The sequence below is a fragment of the Acipenser ruthenus genome, chromosome 7 (assembly GCF_902713425.1).
Source record: "Acipenser ruthenus chromosome 7, fAciRut3.2 maternal haplotype, whole genome shotgun sequence".
NCBI lineage: Eukaryota > Metazoa > Chordata > Actinopteri > Acipenseriformes > Acipenseridae > Acipenser > Acipenser ruthenus.
In genome coordinates this window covers 38,277,019-38,293,508 of record NC_081195.1, presented here as the reverse complement: position 1 = coordinate 38,293,508, position 16,490 = coordinate 38,277,019, and the positions used below count along the sequence as shown (strand labels likewise).

Below are 16,490 nucleotides of genomic sequence, written 5' to 3'. Positions count from 1 at the left end.
GAATATATTTCAAGTTTAAATATTTATCCCAGCACTAGGTAGAATATTTGACAAGTTTGACAAGATATCTTTGGCAAATCGTATTTTTAAAACCTTCTTTTTTCCCCTTCAACAACTAATTGAACTTTATTAAGTCGATATAACCAGTACAATTTGTGCATTATAAAGAAATTCCTAAATATATAAATATAGCGATACAAAATACTATTAATTTTTTTAACACCATTTGTTTGCGCAGCTTTTGGCTAACTGAGCTAATTAATAGCAATAATTACATTTGCAGGATGCAAATAAGAAGCTGGAATGCGAATAAGAAGCTGGCCGAATAAGAAGCCAACTTCAGCATCATGTTGTTTGGTGTGGCAGAGACACATCAAAAGCTGGGGTCATCTTCAATGGAATTTGAGGACCGGTGTGTTGGAGTTGCACTGTTAAAATTGTTGTCCTATGCATGTGATATTGCCTTTGGCACATCAGGATTCACCAGCAAGATCGAAAGAATGTTACTTATATTATTAGTAGTCCATTTGGTTCTCCATTTTGATTGCCCATGGATTTTCTGGACAATATATGGCGCAGAAAATAATGTATTAAGGCGCATGAGCAAGCCCTCCAAAATGATGTCAAGCTACCTTATAATCATACATATAAGCACATAGGTATAGGGAGGCTAGTGCTCCAGTATGTTAAAACAGACAGGCTTGTAATGTGTAAGGGCCTGTTTTAGAATATTAGAGCAACATTAATGAAAATATTAGCATTATTATTAAAATATCAGATTATTATTATTATTATTATTATTATTATTATTATCTGTATAGCGTTTAACATTCTTAGCCTTCAAATCGGTAAAACACTATGAGACCAGTTAATGAGGAGATAACAAGTCAAACTGTCGGAATTTTGTCATCGGTAATACTATTGTGAAAACCTGCGGTATTTTTTTTCTTAAATAGTCGGAATGAGGGAAGGAGTGTTTTGAGCATCGCAAATATTCTTTAAACGTGCCTAAGCGTTCCTATTAAGAAATTTTGGTACCGACACTTTTGAGTACAGAGCCCACTGTTCGTAAAATAAGCATCTGGAAAATAAATTAACCATACCGTTTATAAATTAACTAATTAATTATTTCCTGAACGGCAACTCATACAGCAGTATTTTATGTTTATATTACAAAATATTCTGGAGATCTAGTTTTCTCATGATACTTTACATAACTTGTATATTCCTCTCTGCTTGTAGGATAATAAAACGTTCGTCGTTTCTCTAGGGATTTCACACTACAACGAGAATAAAACATCGTTATATCCCTTTGCTTCCCTGTGCTTTGCATGCTTTCCATTCAGCTTTCTCTTGCTAACATACCTGTATCTGCTACCTTGCACCGCTGTTCTGCACTGTGTACCTTAAGAGGACAAAGGGTTAGTCACGTGACGTCACTGTTTACATCGCTTCTATAGCAACCGCTTACCCCCACCCCCCTCCTTCTCGCGAGCCTTCTCGTGGTTTCAACCTTGTCAGAAGTCATTATTATATGCTACAGCCCGATCACATGAGTGATAAATGCAGGTACTAAAATGAACTTTATTTCATAACAATAACCTAACCCTAAACCTAAGGTTCGTGGGGTATTATGGTCACGTAGTAGGGGTGTTGAGGGTCAATGAAGCACTACGTAAATTATGAGTTGCGCACGCAGCACTACCCTGTGTGAGCTACGCTGTGGGAGCCTTCGTTCTGCAGCTATATTCAAATTCAATTCAAAGGTGTTTTATTGGCATGACTAACGTCGGCAGTATTGCAAAAGCATTTACAAAGTACAGTAAGTTAGTAATAATAATAACAGTAACAATACTAATTATAATAATACAGCAAAACCTTATGAACATACTTAAATACAAATAGTAAATAGAACAAGACAAAGACACTGAATTAAATACTGAAACACTAAATACTAAAAAAAACCCTCCCTGCCCAGCAGTGCTCCCTCTGTGCACAGTGCTCACTGTGTGTCCCTCAGGCCGAGACAGGCGGCTACATACTGGGCAGCCAGTGGGGCTGTGTGTCCCTCTCCCAGTACGACTGCCAGTTTTTTGGGGTCCGTCATGTGTTGAAATGTGGGAGAGGAGTAGTTATATTTTTAAAGAATATGCTCCTTGTTTGGACTTATTTATCGCAGTGTAGGAGAAAGTGCAGCTCTGTCACAACCTCCTGTCTCAGTGACCACAGAGTCTGTTCTCTCTGGGTAGGCAAGTCTGCCTATGTCGGCCTTTTTCAATGGCCAGGCTGTGGTCACCGAACCTGTACTTGGTCAGACTGCCTCTGTCTTGTATTTGACAGTGACAGTGAAGAGATACTCTGCTAGAGTAAAACTTCTTTTTAGGGCCCGATAGCAATCAAGTTTATTTTGGGTTTGTGTTTCTTTGTCCCAATGTTCCAAACAGGAGTTTTTGATTTGTTTTACAATTTGGTTGACTCTGATTGGCAGTGCTGTATGTTGTCTAGTCCAAAAAAAATAAAAAATAAATAAAGCCCATGCAATGTGAGTGTGAGAATATTTTCTATTTAAAAGGCCTAACAAAAGCTTTCTTTCACCGTGGAACTGTGTTTGGTCATTATTCTACTGCACTGCATCATCACTACACCAGCACACTGCAAACCACTTTGCCACAGTAGCACACCAACAAAGCTTCATCCTTAATACCATACTAAAGCTGGGGGGGGGATCAGCTAGTCCACAACTTTGTTCCACTTGTTTTTTCGTTGCAATTGGTACTATGTTAGTACGCTGCTGGGGATGAGATAGTAACGTATTAGCTAGTATGCAACTTAGTACACAGCTCCATACTAACTCTGCAAGTTCATTGCAATTGACCCAGTAAGCCTATTTCATTTTCATTTCTCACCGATAGTTCAAAGTTTACCAACTGCCAAATGTTACAACTAGGGCTGGTTAAGCAGTGCAGAGCTAGGGTTAGTTTAGGGGATCTCTTAACGATACCAAACCAGTTTACAGAGTGTGTGCTGGTGTAGCATTCCTGGTGCGGGACTCTATGTAGTGGAGGTAGCGCACGACTTTGACACGGTCACCTTCATTTTCTTAGCTGTGTTTTGTTTCTGTTCCCACACTGTGTTAATGGCTTGCTCGGCGACCCCTAGTGGCGGCCACAAACTACTGCAACTGCACCTTTGTAAATAATAAACACCTGGAAGTCTGTGTCTCTCTCATTCTACCCAGAGACAACAGAACACCCCAGTTACAGACCCTATGTTGTTACAATGCAGAATGCCAAGGCTGGACTACTGTAATAACAAGGACATTTAAGATATACGCAGATAAAATGTGATTACATTTTTTTCCATTCTTATAAAATATTATGATGTGCTGTACCCACACTCGTGTATACACAGTATATTTTAAGCCATTGGATTTAATTTTTGGTACCAAAATAAAACTTACATTTAGGAGATATGTTTGCAAAATGCAATATTTTTCTGTTTTGTACCCAGTCATGAGCAGGAATCAGGAGTTAATAATTAGAAATGGATGTTCCGTATTGAAATTAACAGGAAAAAAAAACACTGAAGATGAACGTAATTATTTATTATTTTCTTCTTTCAGAAAATGCATTTTTTGATTGAGAAGTATGTAAAGGCATAGTCTCTCTGGGTGGATAGATATGGAGATCCCGTCTCTTCAGAGAGATAGTAACGTGGGTGGCAATGTCCCTTAATCAGTTCATATATTCAGTCCATGTCTTCATTCATTTCTACATCCTGCGGTGTCTTAATCTTCTTTTCTTCTCTTGTAGAGGCTACATTCACTTTCTTTACAGAACTGATCTGCTTCCTCACTTTGGGTGCTACCTCAACTGGGCCCAGAAGAAAAAAAGCAGTCAGATTTAAGATGCTGTACATCACACAAACATACAGGAATATCAAATGTACCTGAACTGCAACATTTATGGACATCAATGATATGTATCACACAAACGTCATCATCCCTGGTGTTTGTGAGGGGTGTTCTATTGGTTAAATATCAGAAACCCTATTTCACATATTTGCATTACCTTTAATCATTTTTTGATAAGGAAGCGGATCAATTCTCTTGTAGTAACTGCCATTACAGATTGTGACATCCGTCAGTGAGATAAAGTTAAAAAGCTCTACAACCACACCTACAGATGACCCTGGCTCTAAGATGCTCTCTTGCAGTGCACATGGTAGCTGCTTCGCTCCCAGCCTCCCTAACTCTCTACTATGGCTACGTTTTACACTGTCAGAATTTCCTTACCGTCCATTGCAGCTTTCTCCTGCTGCATGTGTCGTAACTGCTTTTTCAGCTTCTGTTTCTTCTTTCCAGATAGCGTGATGTTAGCTCGAGCACTGGAGCTGTAAGGAAACGGTCACAAAATAAGACTTAGCAAGTTGTCATCACTGAATGGTACGAATACAAACCTGATTAAAAGCATGCCTGTTAGTGACACCCTCTGCTTATTATCACAATATATCCTGGCAGAATATAATAGGATCCTGGAATCACATTGGTTATTACCACACATTTAACAGGTCATACCAATTTCAACCCTCATCCACAATAATAAAAACAATAATAGTGCTGGAATGAACGTGGAATTCTCATGTTCGGATATTCGTTCAAGATTTAGATATTTGTTCATTTGCAAAACGTTATCAAAGCCATTAATGTAATACTGTATTAAAGTTGGAAAATATCCCAGAAGAAAGGCCTTACTTTAACCTTGTGAATTAACTACAAAACAAAGAAAGCAATACAGTAGTTAAATCTTGTGTGTATTTCAAATAGTATATATATATATATATATATATATATATATATATATATATATATATATATATATATATTTAAATAATCCCTGCTATTGTTGTGTCTTCGCAATAAACAAAGCGGCCATAGACATGTTTTCATAAACATTAGTTTTTAAATTGAATAAACACTTCAAATAATGCGTGAAAAAGGGTTATACAATGATCGAAAACACAATATTTACTTAAATGTTTTATTTCTCTATTTTTTCATTCCACTTAACAAAAACTAGGACTGCACCATGAAAGAATTAAACCGTTGATTACTATACGAGTCACTTATTTTGCAAGTGTAGTTCCCTCCCAATTTGAGGGACTTGTAAATTATTGTGTTATTTTGAAAACTTTTGAATTATAACTGCATTTAGTTTTATATTGCTGAACAAAATGGTTCACAGACTTTAATACAGCCTTGTTCTGAAAGAAATGCATTTCCCCTTGTGCTACTGTGCTGAAATGCATGCTGGAAAGAAAAAAAAACATAAAAAAGGGAAGGAAAGTTCGAGAAGGCGAGTTGGCGACTTGTGAAGCTGCATCGAGTACGTTTGGTTAGCATTCCAGATTGAAGACCAACTCAATGCCTCAACGTAATTAAAAGAAATAAATAAAAAGTAAGACGAAGAGCTAACAACTGCATTTTGGCTTGGTGGGAAACTGCCTGAAAATCTAAAACAGTGTTTCATTCGGTTTGTATGCTCTGCTACTTGAATACCAAGACCAGACTCGCTCTGCTGCTGAAACTATGCGGGAATCTGAGCCACACAGACCAGAGATTGGCTCTACTCAATTTTCATCTAAAAATCCTGTTGTTTTCTCGGTTCAAAGACTGAGAATAAAAAGGATGTTTTTTTGTTTTCACTGCATCCATTTAAAATAGTTCTATACAAAAAAAAAAAATTAAATAAAATGCCCATTTGGTGAATATTTGGGACTGTGAAATTTATATTAGTTAAGGGACTGTTTAATTTGAAAAATATCACATTAGGATATTGCTGCTCTAGAAAGAGTGCAAAGAGCAACCAGAATTATTCCAGGTTTAAAAGGCATGTCGTATGCAGACAAGCCAAAAGAATTGAATCTATTCAGTCTTGAACAAAGACAACTACGCAGCGATCTGATTCAAACATTCAAAATCCTAAAAGGTATAGACAATGTCGACCCAGGGGACTTTTTTGACCTGAAAAAAGAAACAAGGACTAGGGGTCACAAATGGAGATTAGATAAAGGGGCATTCAGAACAGAAAATAGGAGGCACTTTTTAACACAGAGAATTGTGAGGGTCTGGAACCAACTCCCCAGTAATGTTGTTGAAGCAGACACCCTGGGATCCTTCAAGAAGCTGCTTGATGAGATTCTGGGATCAATAAGCTACTAACAACCAAACGAGCAAGATGGGCTGAATGCTTATGTCAATGGATGTTATTTCCATTCTGACACAATTAACTCTGATTTTCCAGAAGACAGATTTGGATTTGGTCACTGTGAATCCAGCTTTAGAAGTAGCCGGAAGTCAGTTAGACTGCTTACGGAGTGAAGATGGACCTCACTTGTCCAAGTTTCTCAGAAAAGCAGGGAAATCCATGCAACAGTACAAAGGGGTAAACATCTGACACTCCAACACAAAGAAAGAGTGCAAGCACAGTCAAAACCAATTTCATTCAGAACATCCTGGTGCAGCTAGACAGACTATTCCCTAAATCTGCAACAGATCTAGTTGCTGCCTTTTCAGTGCTTGGTTTAGGGGGGGGATCCAATTTCTTCCAGCAGATGAGTTGGATACCTATGGAGATGACAAGATTGAGCTGCTAATACACAAGTATGGGGAGGATAAAGGGGAGTGAAAGGAACACATCAATGCGCTGGAAATGAAAGGAGAATGGCTCAGACTGAAGAAATTGGTAAGAAATGAACGTTACCCAACAGGTACTTTGAAAATCCTCTATTCTGTGATACATCAGCATCACAGTGATACTTTCCACAATATATTGGAGTTGGCTGTGATGGCATTGGTGTTACCCATTTATACAGCAGATGTGGAGAGGGGCTTTAGAGCTCAAAATGTGTTGAAGACAGCCCTCAGAAACAGACTGGCAAGTGACAGACTGAATACTCTCCTTGTCATGAGGGTTGAAGGACCTCACTGGAAGGGATTGGAGTATGGGAAGGCCCTGGAGAAGTTCAGAAACACAAAGGAAAGGAAGATCTTCTGCACAACAGCTGCAAAAAAGTGACAAGTCACTTTTGTAGAGACACCTTTTAACTACCCGTTTTCTACTTTATTTACAAATATAATTTCAGTATAACCAATTTCTAACTGAATATACTAAATGAACATGACTTTGGTTGTACAGTTTTATTTTTGGTTTGTTTGGATAGGTTTGTAGATATTTTGGCATATTAATAAACAAAAATAAGAAATGGTGGTTGGCTCTGAATTATCAAACACATTGATCCCCTCACTGAAGGAAATGTCCCCATAAAATTTTGGGAGGGGGCCACATTGACCCTCAATCTGTAAGTCCTGGAGCAAACACCGAGGTAATATCCTTCTATGGGGCTGTTTCTCCTCTAGCCACAGGAACTTTAGTTCCAATACATGGTCAAATGGATTCCATAGCATACCAAAAGATATTGGCCAATCACCTGAAAGCTTCCGCTACACAACTTGGTTTAACACTAGAATCGCCATGCGGGTCAATTTGGCACATTTTAGATTTAAAACATTACTCTTGTGTTGTAAATCGTATGTGTATGTCCATTTTTGACTTTTCCTAAATATATGAATTAAATATCCAGAGGGTGTTTGATGCCAGAAATCACAAAAATTATAAAGTTATAAACAGTTCTACCTAGAACCGCCACATGGGTCAATGTGACCCATGCATTACAATAAATATATATATATATATATATTTTTTTTTTTTTTTAACGTAAGATATTCCATTTTTTTTGTATGCTCCTCCATAGGAGTACAATGCAGCCGTTATACCGGAAGTAGCGTTATATTTTCTTTTTATGTAGTATTAGAAACAATGATTTCGGTTTTCTAGTTTTGTGTGTACATGTATCTGTTTACACCTGTACACGGGTATATGTACATACCCGTTTATCTTGAAATGTATATTTTATTATATTTTCACTGTTTGTAGTCGTGCTGTATATGCGCTCATTTTTAAAATAAAGCCTTTATGTTTAATTTTCCATTTAAATATGGTATTTCTGCAATGCAAATGTTAGATATGATGTTCATGAATAAAGCATTTCATTTGTATCCAATAGTACGTCTAATTTTCATAACAAAGCAGTATAAAAATGTATGGGTCACAGTGACTCGCGTGGCGGTTCTACGTAGTTCGAAAATCCAGCGGTTCTAGTGTTAAAGTGCAACTGGACGTTCCAACACAACGATCCAAAGCACACATCAAAATCTACTTCAGAATGGTTAAATAAAATCAAGGCTCTGGAATGGCCTAGTCAAATTCCCGATCGAAGTCTGATTGAGAATCTTTGGTAGGAGTTGAAGAAAGCTATGCACAGAAGTCCTCAGAACTCTGAATGAACTGGAACAATTTTGCATTGAAGAGTGATTAGTTTTGCAAAAAAATTGCTGAAATAATTGTAGACATTTCTTGTAACTTTTTTCCGCCATCCACTAAAGCAAAAGTTTTGCTATAAAAAAGATTTCCTATAAATTGTTTGAGAAATTTCTAGAAATTATAAATTTCCACTGGGGTATGTAAACTTTTGACTACAACCTATGTGTGTATAATATAGAGATATATATATATATATATATATATATATATATATATATATAGATATATATATATATATATATTATATATATATTACACATGACAAATATCTTGCACTTATTTACCGTCTCACCAGAATTTACGCGACAGTTTCAAAAAATGGCAAATGAAAGAGAGAGAAACATTTGAGAAAATGGTGTCGCTAAAATAGAACCTTTTTTTTTTGTCGTTGCGTGACTGGAATGAAACTGACCAATCAGAAGCAAGGTTAACACCCTTGACACGCATCAAACACACGCCTCAAAACATGTTACGCCTGAAAACAAGTTAATCATGGACGACGAAAAGTTATTTTATAAGGTGTAGCAGTATCCATTATTATATGATTGCAAATTGAACGACTACAAAGACATCCAGAAGACAGACAACGCCTGGGTGGCTTGCAAGTGGTGCATTGAGCAGCACCAGGACATTTTCTTTCCGATTATGCAAGTTGAATAAAAATAGGTTTATTAATAAAGCAAAAATAAACCGGAGCATACATGCAGTCTATATATCCAGCATTTAAATGAAAAATGTGCACTTTTGCTGGCTTTTAAAAATAACACAAAAAAAAGGTAATTTTTTATTTATTTGTTTTTATGATAAATAATGTTTTGTTCACTAAATTGTACTGTGGCACAAATCTGTGACATACGCATAAATCCAAGTTTTGTGGCGATTCACCAAACAAATATTAAATCGAGGTCCTACTATTCTACGAGTTGTAAAACAAAGCCAGCAATACGTTTGTATTCTATGTGACACATCCCAACATTACCAAGCTCATACATAGCACAGATGCCAGCTTAACCCTTTGCGGTCCATTTATTAAATGTGCGTCAGGCACGCCAGGTCTAATTTATTTTCACACGGGCAGTTAATTTTAGACGCGCTGTTTAAAAGTATTTTTTTTCACAGTCAAACGGGTTTAAAAGGCCCTGCATATCAACAAAGCACGCATTAGGCATCTCCAGCCCCGCCCCACCCTTTCGTTAGCTATAGGTTTCACATATGCTAAGAAATAAATAATAATAATAATAATAATAATAATAATAATGTCGTACATACCGATCGATCATCTCCTGATCACTCGTTTTATCACCAAACTCCTCAATAATGCGATCCAAGTCATTATTTTATTACTATAACATCTCAAAAAAGCTCTGCAAATATCCGTGTTCTCTGTTCGCTGATCAGCCAGCTTGTTTACTTATGACCGCCCCGTTATCTGATACCAGGGCCATGTATGACTATTTATGAGATACGCCTATTTCCCCCCCCCCCCCTCCCCCCGACTTGTCTCGGTTCCTGGCGCTCCCACTCGGCCATTGAATGGTTTTCTCGGCTTTTTCCAGAGAAAAAACGATTAGAAACCCGTTTTTTGCGTTCCTATAATGATGTCTGACAGGGTCCGACAATGGACCTGATAGGAATAATTGCAATGTCGGACCAGGTCCGACAACGGACCGCAAAATTAAGGTGGTTTAAAATAGTAGCGGAAATATAGTAGCAGACTAGAAAATTAATAACCCTAGAAATATAGTAGCCCTAGAAATTAAAAGGTTCTTAGGGTGTGGCAAGCCAATGCCCTAATTTTTGCTGGTCAATCTATAATTTTGGTATTTGTAAACACATGGCATTTAGAAATTAACAACCCCAATAAAAATACTTTTTTTTTGTTTTAAATTTAGAATTCTAATTTATTCTGGATTTAAGTATTAGAAATGAAGAGTAAGTGCTATCAAACCTGGACTGAAATTCAACCTGAAAACTTTATAAGAATACAAGAATAACACCAAGAAATATTTAATTTTTTTTTTTTTTTTTTCACATTTACTAATTCTGCAACAATAAAAAAAAACACAAAATGCAGTGGTATCCAGCAATTAATTTAAAGAGAGTTAAACCTTGTCTGTATGAGAAAAAATGAGTTAATAAAATGTATTCAAATTAGGTTTTCAATATATTACAAATAACGTTATGCATAAATATGTAAATATACACACATTTATGGCTATGACAATATCTAATATAGGAATTAAACCAAATTTTCGGTTTGTTTTTTTTCTACTGTAAAGGTTGTATTTAAATCACATGCAGATCAATGTGAAGCCGTGGGGAGTCTAGCTCTAGTTGATAACCCTGAAATGTATTTTGTGTTTTGAATAAATGCGAACATTCTGGCAAGCTGGTGTAGCTCTGGGCACCACCATCTTGGGGAGCACGCACGTTGATGTCAGGCTTTATTATAGCCGTGAGCGCGCTTAATAGTTAATGTGGGGGGAAATATATATCCTTTGGGTGGGTTTTAATTAGAGTATGCTTAACTGGTGAGTGGGTATATAATGTTTAAATTAAGGGAAATTACCCTAACATTTTAATAAGTGTGAATCAGTTAAGTGCAGATACTGTAACATTTATAAAACTATACTTTAGGTGTTGTGGATTAGTTCTGGGGAGGGGCTACTGATAAGGGAGGGTATAAGTACCTGTGTAGAGCTCCTTTTAGGGGCACTAGATTTGAGACTCCAGTGAGGCTGGAATGACCGAGTAGCTGTGTACTCAGTATATAACATCTGTGTTAAATACAGGCTTCTTCTTAATGATTTATACTGCCAATTTTCACCTGAGACTTAAATAAAAGCTCACTTTTGGCATTTTATTCTCCGACGTCTACGGGCATCTGCAATAGCCACTTGACCACGATACTTTACAAGCTGTATAGTGCATTAAGTACAGACCAGTCTAGATGTCCACACTAGATATTAAACATCAACAAGGTAACTCAAGTTACAAACAGGTAAAGTTACACTTGACAGGTTTCATGATGTTTAAAAAAACAACCAGTCTACTAAAAAATAAATATGTTATGTAAAAGGCAACTGCTTTATTACAGTATTTTGTGAAATGTTGAAAAGGAGCACGTCTAGTGGACCAAGAGTAGCATTGTAACTACCCTTGGGGCATACAGCGCCTATAGTAAGTATTCACCCCCCCTTGGACGTTTTCACAGTTTGTTGTGTTACAACCTGAAATCTTGATGCATTTAAATGGGATATTTTTCCTTTGATTTACACAACCTACTCAACACTTTGAAGAGGCAAGAGAATTTTTATTGTGAAACAGTTAATGAAAAATAAAAAAAAAAACTGAAATGTCTTAGTTAGATAAGTATTCACCCCCTTGAGTCAATACTTGGTAGAACCATCTTTGGCAGCAATTACAGCTGTAAGTCTTTTGGGGCAAGTCTCTACCAGGTTTGCACATCTGGATCATGCAATATTCACCCATTCTTCTTGGCAAAATTGTTCAAGCTCTGTCAAGTTGGATGGGGATCATTGGTGGACAGCAATCTTCAAGTCTTGCCACAGATTCTCAAATCGGATTCAAGTCTATATTTAGCTCCATCCATTTTGCCCTCTACCCTGACAAGCTTCCCAGTCCCTGCCAATGAAAAGCATCCCCATAGCATGATGCTGCCACCACCATGCTTCACAGTAGGGATGGTGTTACCTGGGTGATGTGCTGTGTTGGGTTTGCGCCAGACATAACGCTTTGCATTTAGGCCTGTTTGCAAATTCCAATACAGGTGTATTTAATCCGAAATCATGTGAACCACTTTTATTGCACACAGATGGATTCCATTTCACTTATTGTGTGAATTCTGAAGGCAAATGGTTGCACCTGACCTTTAGGAGTGTCATAGCAAAGGGGGTGAATACTTATCTAATGAAGACTTTTCAGGTTTTTATTTAATCGATTTGTTTTTTCACCCACCCATTTCACACATTGAAAGTGTTGAGTAGGTTGTGTAAATCAAAGGGAAAAAAATCCCATTTAAATCATCAAGATTTCAGGTTGTAACACAACAAACTGTGAAAACATCTAAGTGGGTGAATACTTCCTATAGGCACTGTATAAACAAACTAGACTGTCAACAAGGATTCCACCGTGATAAATACTGGAGTCGAGTGTCATTCATGCAAACATCATATGGTGCTTCAAGTACAATACCGACATATCTATTTGTGAAGTGGCAGTCTGGCTCTGGGTGTGAAATCTGTGAAACACGTTTACACACAGTCCCAGGGCTGGGTTAAAGAATTTGGACACTTACCATCTTTTCTTAAGATGATGGATGGTGATTAACTCTTTATCCACAATCGCCCCCACAATTTTATGCTGCTTCCTCTTGTTTTTTTTCAAAACTCGTCGTCTTTTGAAGAGGTTTTTTCCAAGCTCCTAAAATGTATTACAAAAGGTCTGGAATTACAGCAGCCCTTACAGTAATTTGACTTATTCCATTACTCTAGAAGGCATATTAATGTTATCAATGAATTATACCAGCTGATTAATATATACCACTATAGAAGTACACCATGTAATATATTCACAATAACAGGCAATATAGAAGAATCGTGTAGTGTTATATCTTCCAAGTAAAATCTGTACAAAAACATTTTATATCTACAAAAACAACCAAGTTACGGAGCGAGGTACCAGTCATACAAGTGGGCCATGTAACAGGGTTTTCAAAACAAGCCGGCGACCTGCGTACACAATAGCTATACATATGCACCAACAAAATAAAAGTGCATGTTCCTTTTGTTGTAATATTGTAAAAATGTGTGCCTAGGTGCTTGTCAGAAAAAAAACTATGTAGTGTATGATGCAAAAGTTGCTGTCTGTGTTGCATGCGGTCAGACCAGAACTTAAACGCTGAGCATGGGAGCTGGAGCATGCGTTTCCCATACTACTATACATAAAAGGAGCGTCATCAATTCCACACATTTTCAGCCAGTCTTGTATTGCAGGGGCCTCAATTTACTGTTGGAGCATCATCTTCCTGTTGATCTTGATTTGCTGTGAGCAGTGCTGAAATAAAGCTCCTTCATTGCACTAATGGAGTACTTTGTCAGACACTACAAGCAGACCACTACTAGTCTAGCACATGCTTAAACCAAAATGCCCCACAATGCTACTCGCCTCTGAGATCGGTGCTCTACCTTTGAAATGTCACATACCTTAAAGCAAATTGAAAACCCAGTGTAATATGCAAACGGGCCAGATTGTAAATAAGTAATTTAAAAGTAACTAAGTATAACGAGACAATTGGGATAAACTTGGTCCCCACTTTTTTTATTAATGTTGCCACTACACTAGTTTTAATTACATATTTACAGGGCTGACCTTTTATATACTAAACGTGGCCCCTTTTGTAGCTATTAGTATATGTCTGTACCATTCCAACTAAGTAGTTTTTGTTTGTGAAATGTTTTTGGACAGATATTTTAAAAAGCAAAGCAACCGTTACACATACAATTTGCTGTCAAAATAGAGCGCAAGAAAAACTCGATAAAATAAAACGATATTGTTACTATATTAGCAATAATCATGTTATGCTTGTTTTATACAGAATAATCTGAAGTTTAACGTCTTATGTTACGTAAACGAACTATATTTTTTGTAAGTCGCCCTGGATAAGGGCATCTGCCAAGAAATAAATACTTTTCAAAATGCATACAAAATAATATTCAATACATTCAGAGTGGTTATCGTTGTATAAAATCTTAGTTTAGAATGTACCTGACCAAACATATGAATTAAAACACAAAACGCTCACAGTTTTTGGTCTGTTGATCTTCCCACTCGGTGGAGACATGCTGCTTCTTCAACCACGCGTGCTTTTACCCCGCAAGGCTTTCCTTTCCTTTCCTTGGCTGCAGGTTAAAAACCAATACAAAACTAAAGCGCCACACGATAATAAAATTTGGCCAAATATCCTTCCTGTTCAAGGGGCTGCTGGGAAATTTGGTTTTTATCGTTTTTACTGGCAGAAACAACTCAATGTGGGAAACGCTGTCCTGGAAAACACTGGTGGCTCACGGAGTGCTGTCTTAAAAGCTAGCAACAACTTACTTCCGGCTGGTGCTACTAACTTCTTGGTTGCGTTCACGACGCTCAGACTCTGCACAAAACTGTTCGCCGTCTGCGTGAGCTCAGCCGGAAAAGACGTCACGCAGCCACTGACTTCCAGCGGCTGCACAGATCGTGCAGATTGGGGTCGTGTTCTTGTATCCCAAAGCTGGCTGCGCTTGCTGCTCTGTGTTTGACGTCACACGCAGCTATTAAAGAAACGCCTTCCCAGAGTTTGCTACGCGTGGCTGCTCTCTGTTTGACGTCACGTTGCTACTTGTAACGCCTTCTCCAAACCGTTGGGAAACTTACCAGCAACATCACCTATTTATACTCTAGTTGCATAATTAATGACTTATTCTATTTGTTTTATGTATATAATGAAACGTAATTACATGTAATTATTTAATTTATCACAATGCATCACACATGGGGATTGCATTCATTTGCAGCCCATTACAACAACTTAAATTTGTAAATGTCCTAACTGCTGATGCTGCCCAAAGAGATCCCCTACACATTTTGAGCCAAATGTGTAAGCTGGTGAACACTGAAGATGTGTGCTTTATGATACAGTGTTTCAGTTTTGATCACAATTTTTTTTTAAAGCTAATTCAGATTTATATATCATACCCCTAGTAAACCTGAGATTGCAACAGCATATACAAAGCAAAAATAAGAAGACACCAATGTTCAGAGTGTTCGTTGGGCAGCAAACATAGGTGGCGAGTATAGGGGCCGTGGTGGCCATGCACCACCAATATTCAGGAACGTGGGCCCCGCTCTACCAATGAGCTTATATTTTACATACATTTTGATGTGAACGTTGGTTCGGACAGAATCTGCGCAGAATGATCTCTGTGAACGCACCCAGTATTTCTGCAACACAAGCAATGGGCGTGCTCTTCTGGATCCATCAGCACTTGGTTGTTACTGTATTCTGCAGAGCTTTGTCGTTTATCCTCTATATACCATTTTATAGGACAATGTACTCCAACTCAGTATGTCATATGAAAGCAATAATATATAATAAAATAGATAGTTAAGTACAACCACAATAAGTTTTTCTTACGGTAGTGGTTTTATGCAATATAGAAAAACTTTTTACTGTTTCCAGGCCATCCATACGTTATTATTTATTTATTTATTTATTTGTTTTAATTGGACTGCAGGTATAGGGGGCAGGACTTTGACCCCTGATGGGCACCACCAAACATTATACATGTTGCATGCAGTCAGGCATGTCACATGCAGTCAGGCTCAAAGAATTGGATCTGTTCAGTCTTGAACAAAAAAGACTACGCGGTGATCTGATTCAAGCATTCAAAATTCTAAAAGGTATTGACAGTGTCGACCCAGGGGACCTTTTCGACCTGAAAAAAAGAAACAAGGACCAGGGGTCACAAATGGAGATTAGATAAAGGGGCATTCAAAACAGAAAATAGGAGGCACTTTTTTACACAGAGAATTGTGAGGGTCTGGAACCAGCTCCCCAGTAATGTTGTTGAAGCGGACACCCTGGGATCCTTCAAGAAGATGCTTGATGAGATTCTGGGATCAATAAGCTACTAACAACCAAACGAGCAAGATGGGCTGAATGGCCTCCTCTCGTTTGTAAACTTTCTTATGTTTCTTCTGTTTCTCATGTTGTGAACCATAGCTAAGTTTTAGAACTGAGATAGAAAAGCTTATCGTAAAGGTTTACCTGTACCTTCAAATTAAGGGCCAATAAGAACAATAAATACTGGAACTCATTTTTAGAAGGCTTTCTTTGTTGTTCTCCAAGTTACTGCAGTGACATTGTAGATGCTATAACGAGTTACTGTAAATGAGATACTGTTTTAGCTAACATGTTTCATGTTTCAATTAAAAAACCATCAAAATCTTCAGACAAGAGGAAAGGGGGCGAGGTCCAAACTGAGAGCCCCTGCC

General features: G+C 37.6%; 2 protein-coding genes across 2 annotated transcripts in view; both read right to left on the bottom strand.

Annotated features, from left to right (window-relative positions):
• The window catches only part of LOC117415581 (cytosolic carboxypeptidase 3-like), a 51,010-nt gene extending 47,549 nt beyond the window's left edge, over positions 1-3,461 (bottom strand). Inside the window, exon 1 of the mRNA XM_059026910.1 lies at positions 1,366-3,461. The gene's annotated coding sequence lies outside the window, so the exon portion shown is untranslated. The remainder of the gene's footprint in view (positions 1-1,365) is intronic.
• A 128-nt stretch (positions 3,462-3,589) lies between these two features.
• c7h11orf98 (chromosome 7 C11orf98 homolog) lies at positions 3,590-14,690 on the bottom strand. Its single transcript, XM_034026119.3, has 4 exons — positions 14,266-14,690; positions 12,760-12,884; positions 4,295-4,392; positions 3,590-3,872 (listed from the first exon to the last, which is right to left on the bottom strand). The coding sequence occupies exons 1-4, from the start codon at positions 14,302-14,304 to the stop codon at positions 3,748-3,750; spliced, it is 387 nt and encodes a 128-aa protein (XP_033882010.3). The 5' UTR covers positions 14,305-14,690; the 3' UTR covers positions 3,590-3,747.
• Positions 14,691-16,490: the final 1,800 nt, after the last annotated feature.

Bases quoted from the DNA above. Each gene is read 5' to 3' on its own strand.
- c7h11orf98 (XM_034026119.3), bottom strand. From the start codon at position 14,304: ATGTCTCCACCGAGTGGGAAGATCAACAGACCAAAAACT. The intron at 4,393-12,759 runs GTAAGTGTCCAA...GTTTCCTTACAG, and splicing joins CATCATCTTAAGAAAAGATG to CTCCAGTGCTCGAGCTAACA. The intron at 3,873-4,294 runs GTAAGGAAATTC...TTCTGGGCCCAG, and splicing joins GGAGAAAGCTGCAATGGACG to TTGAGGTAGCACCCAAAGTG.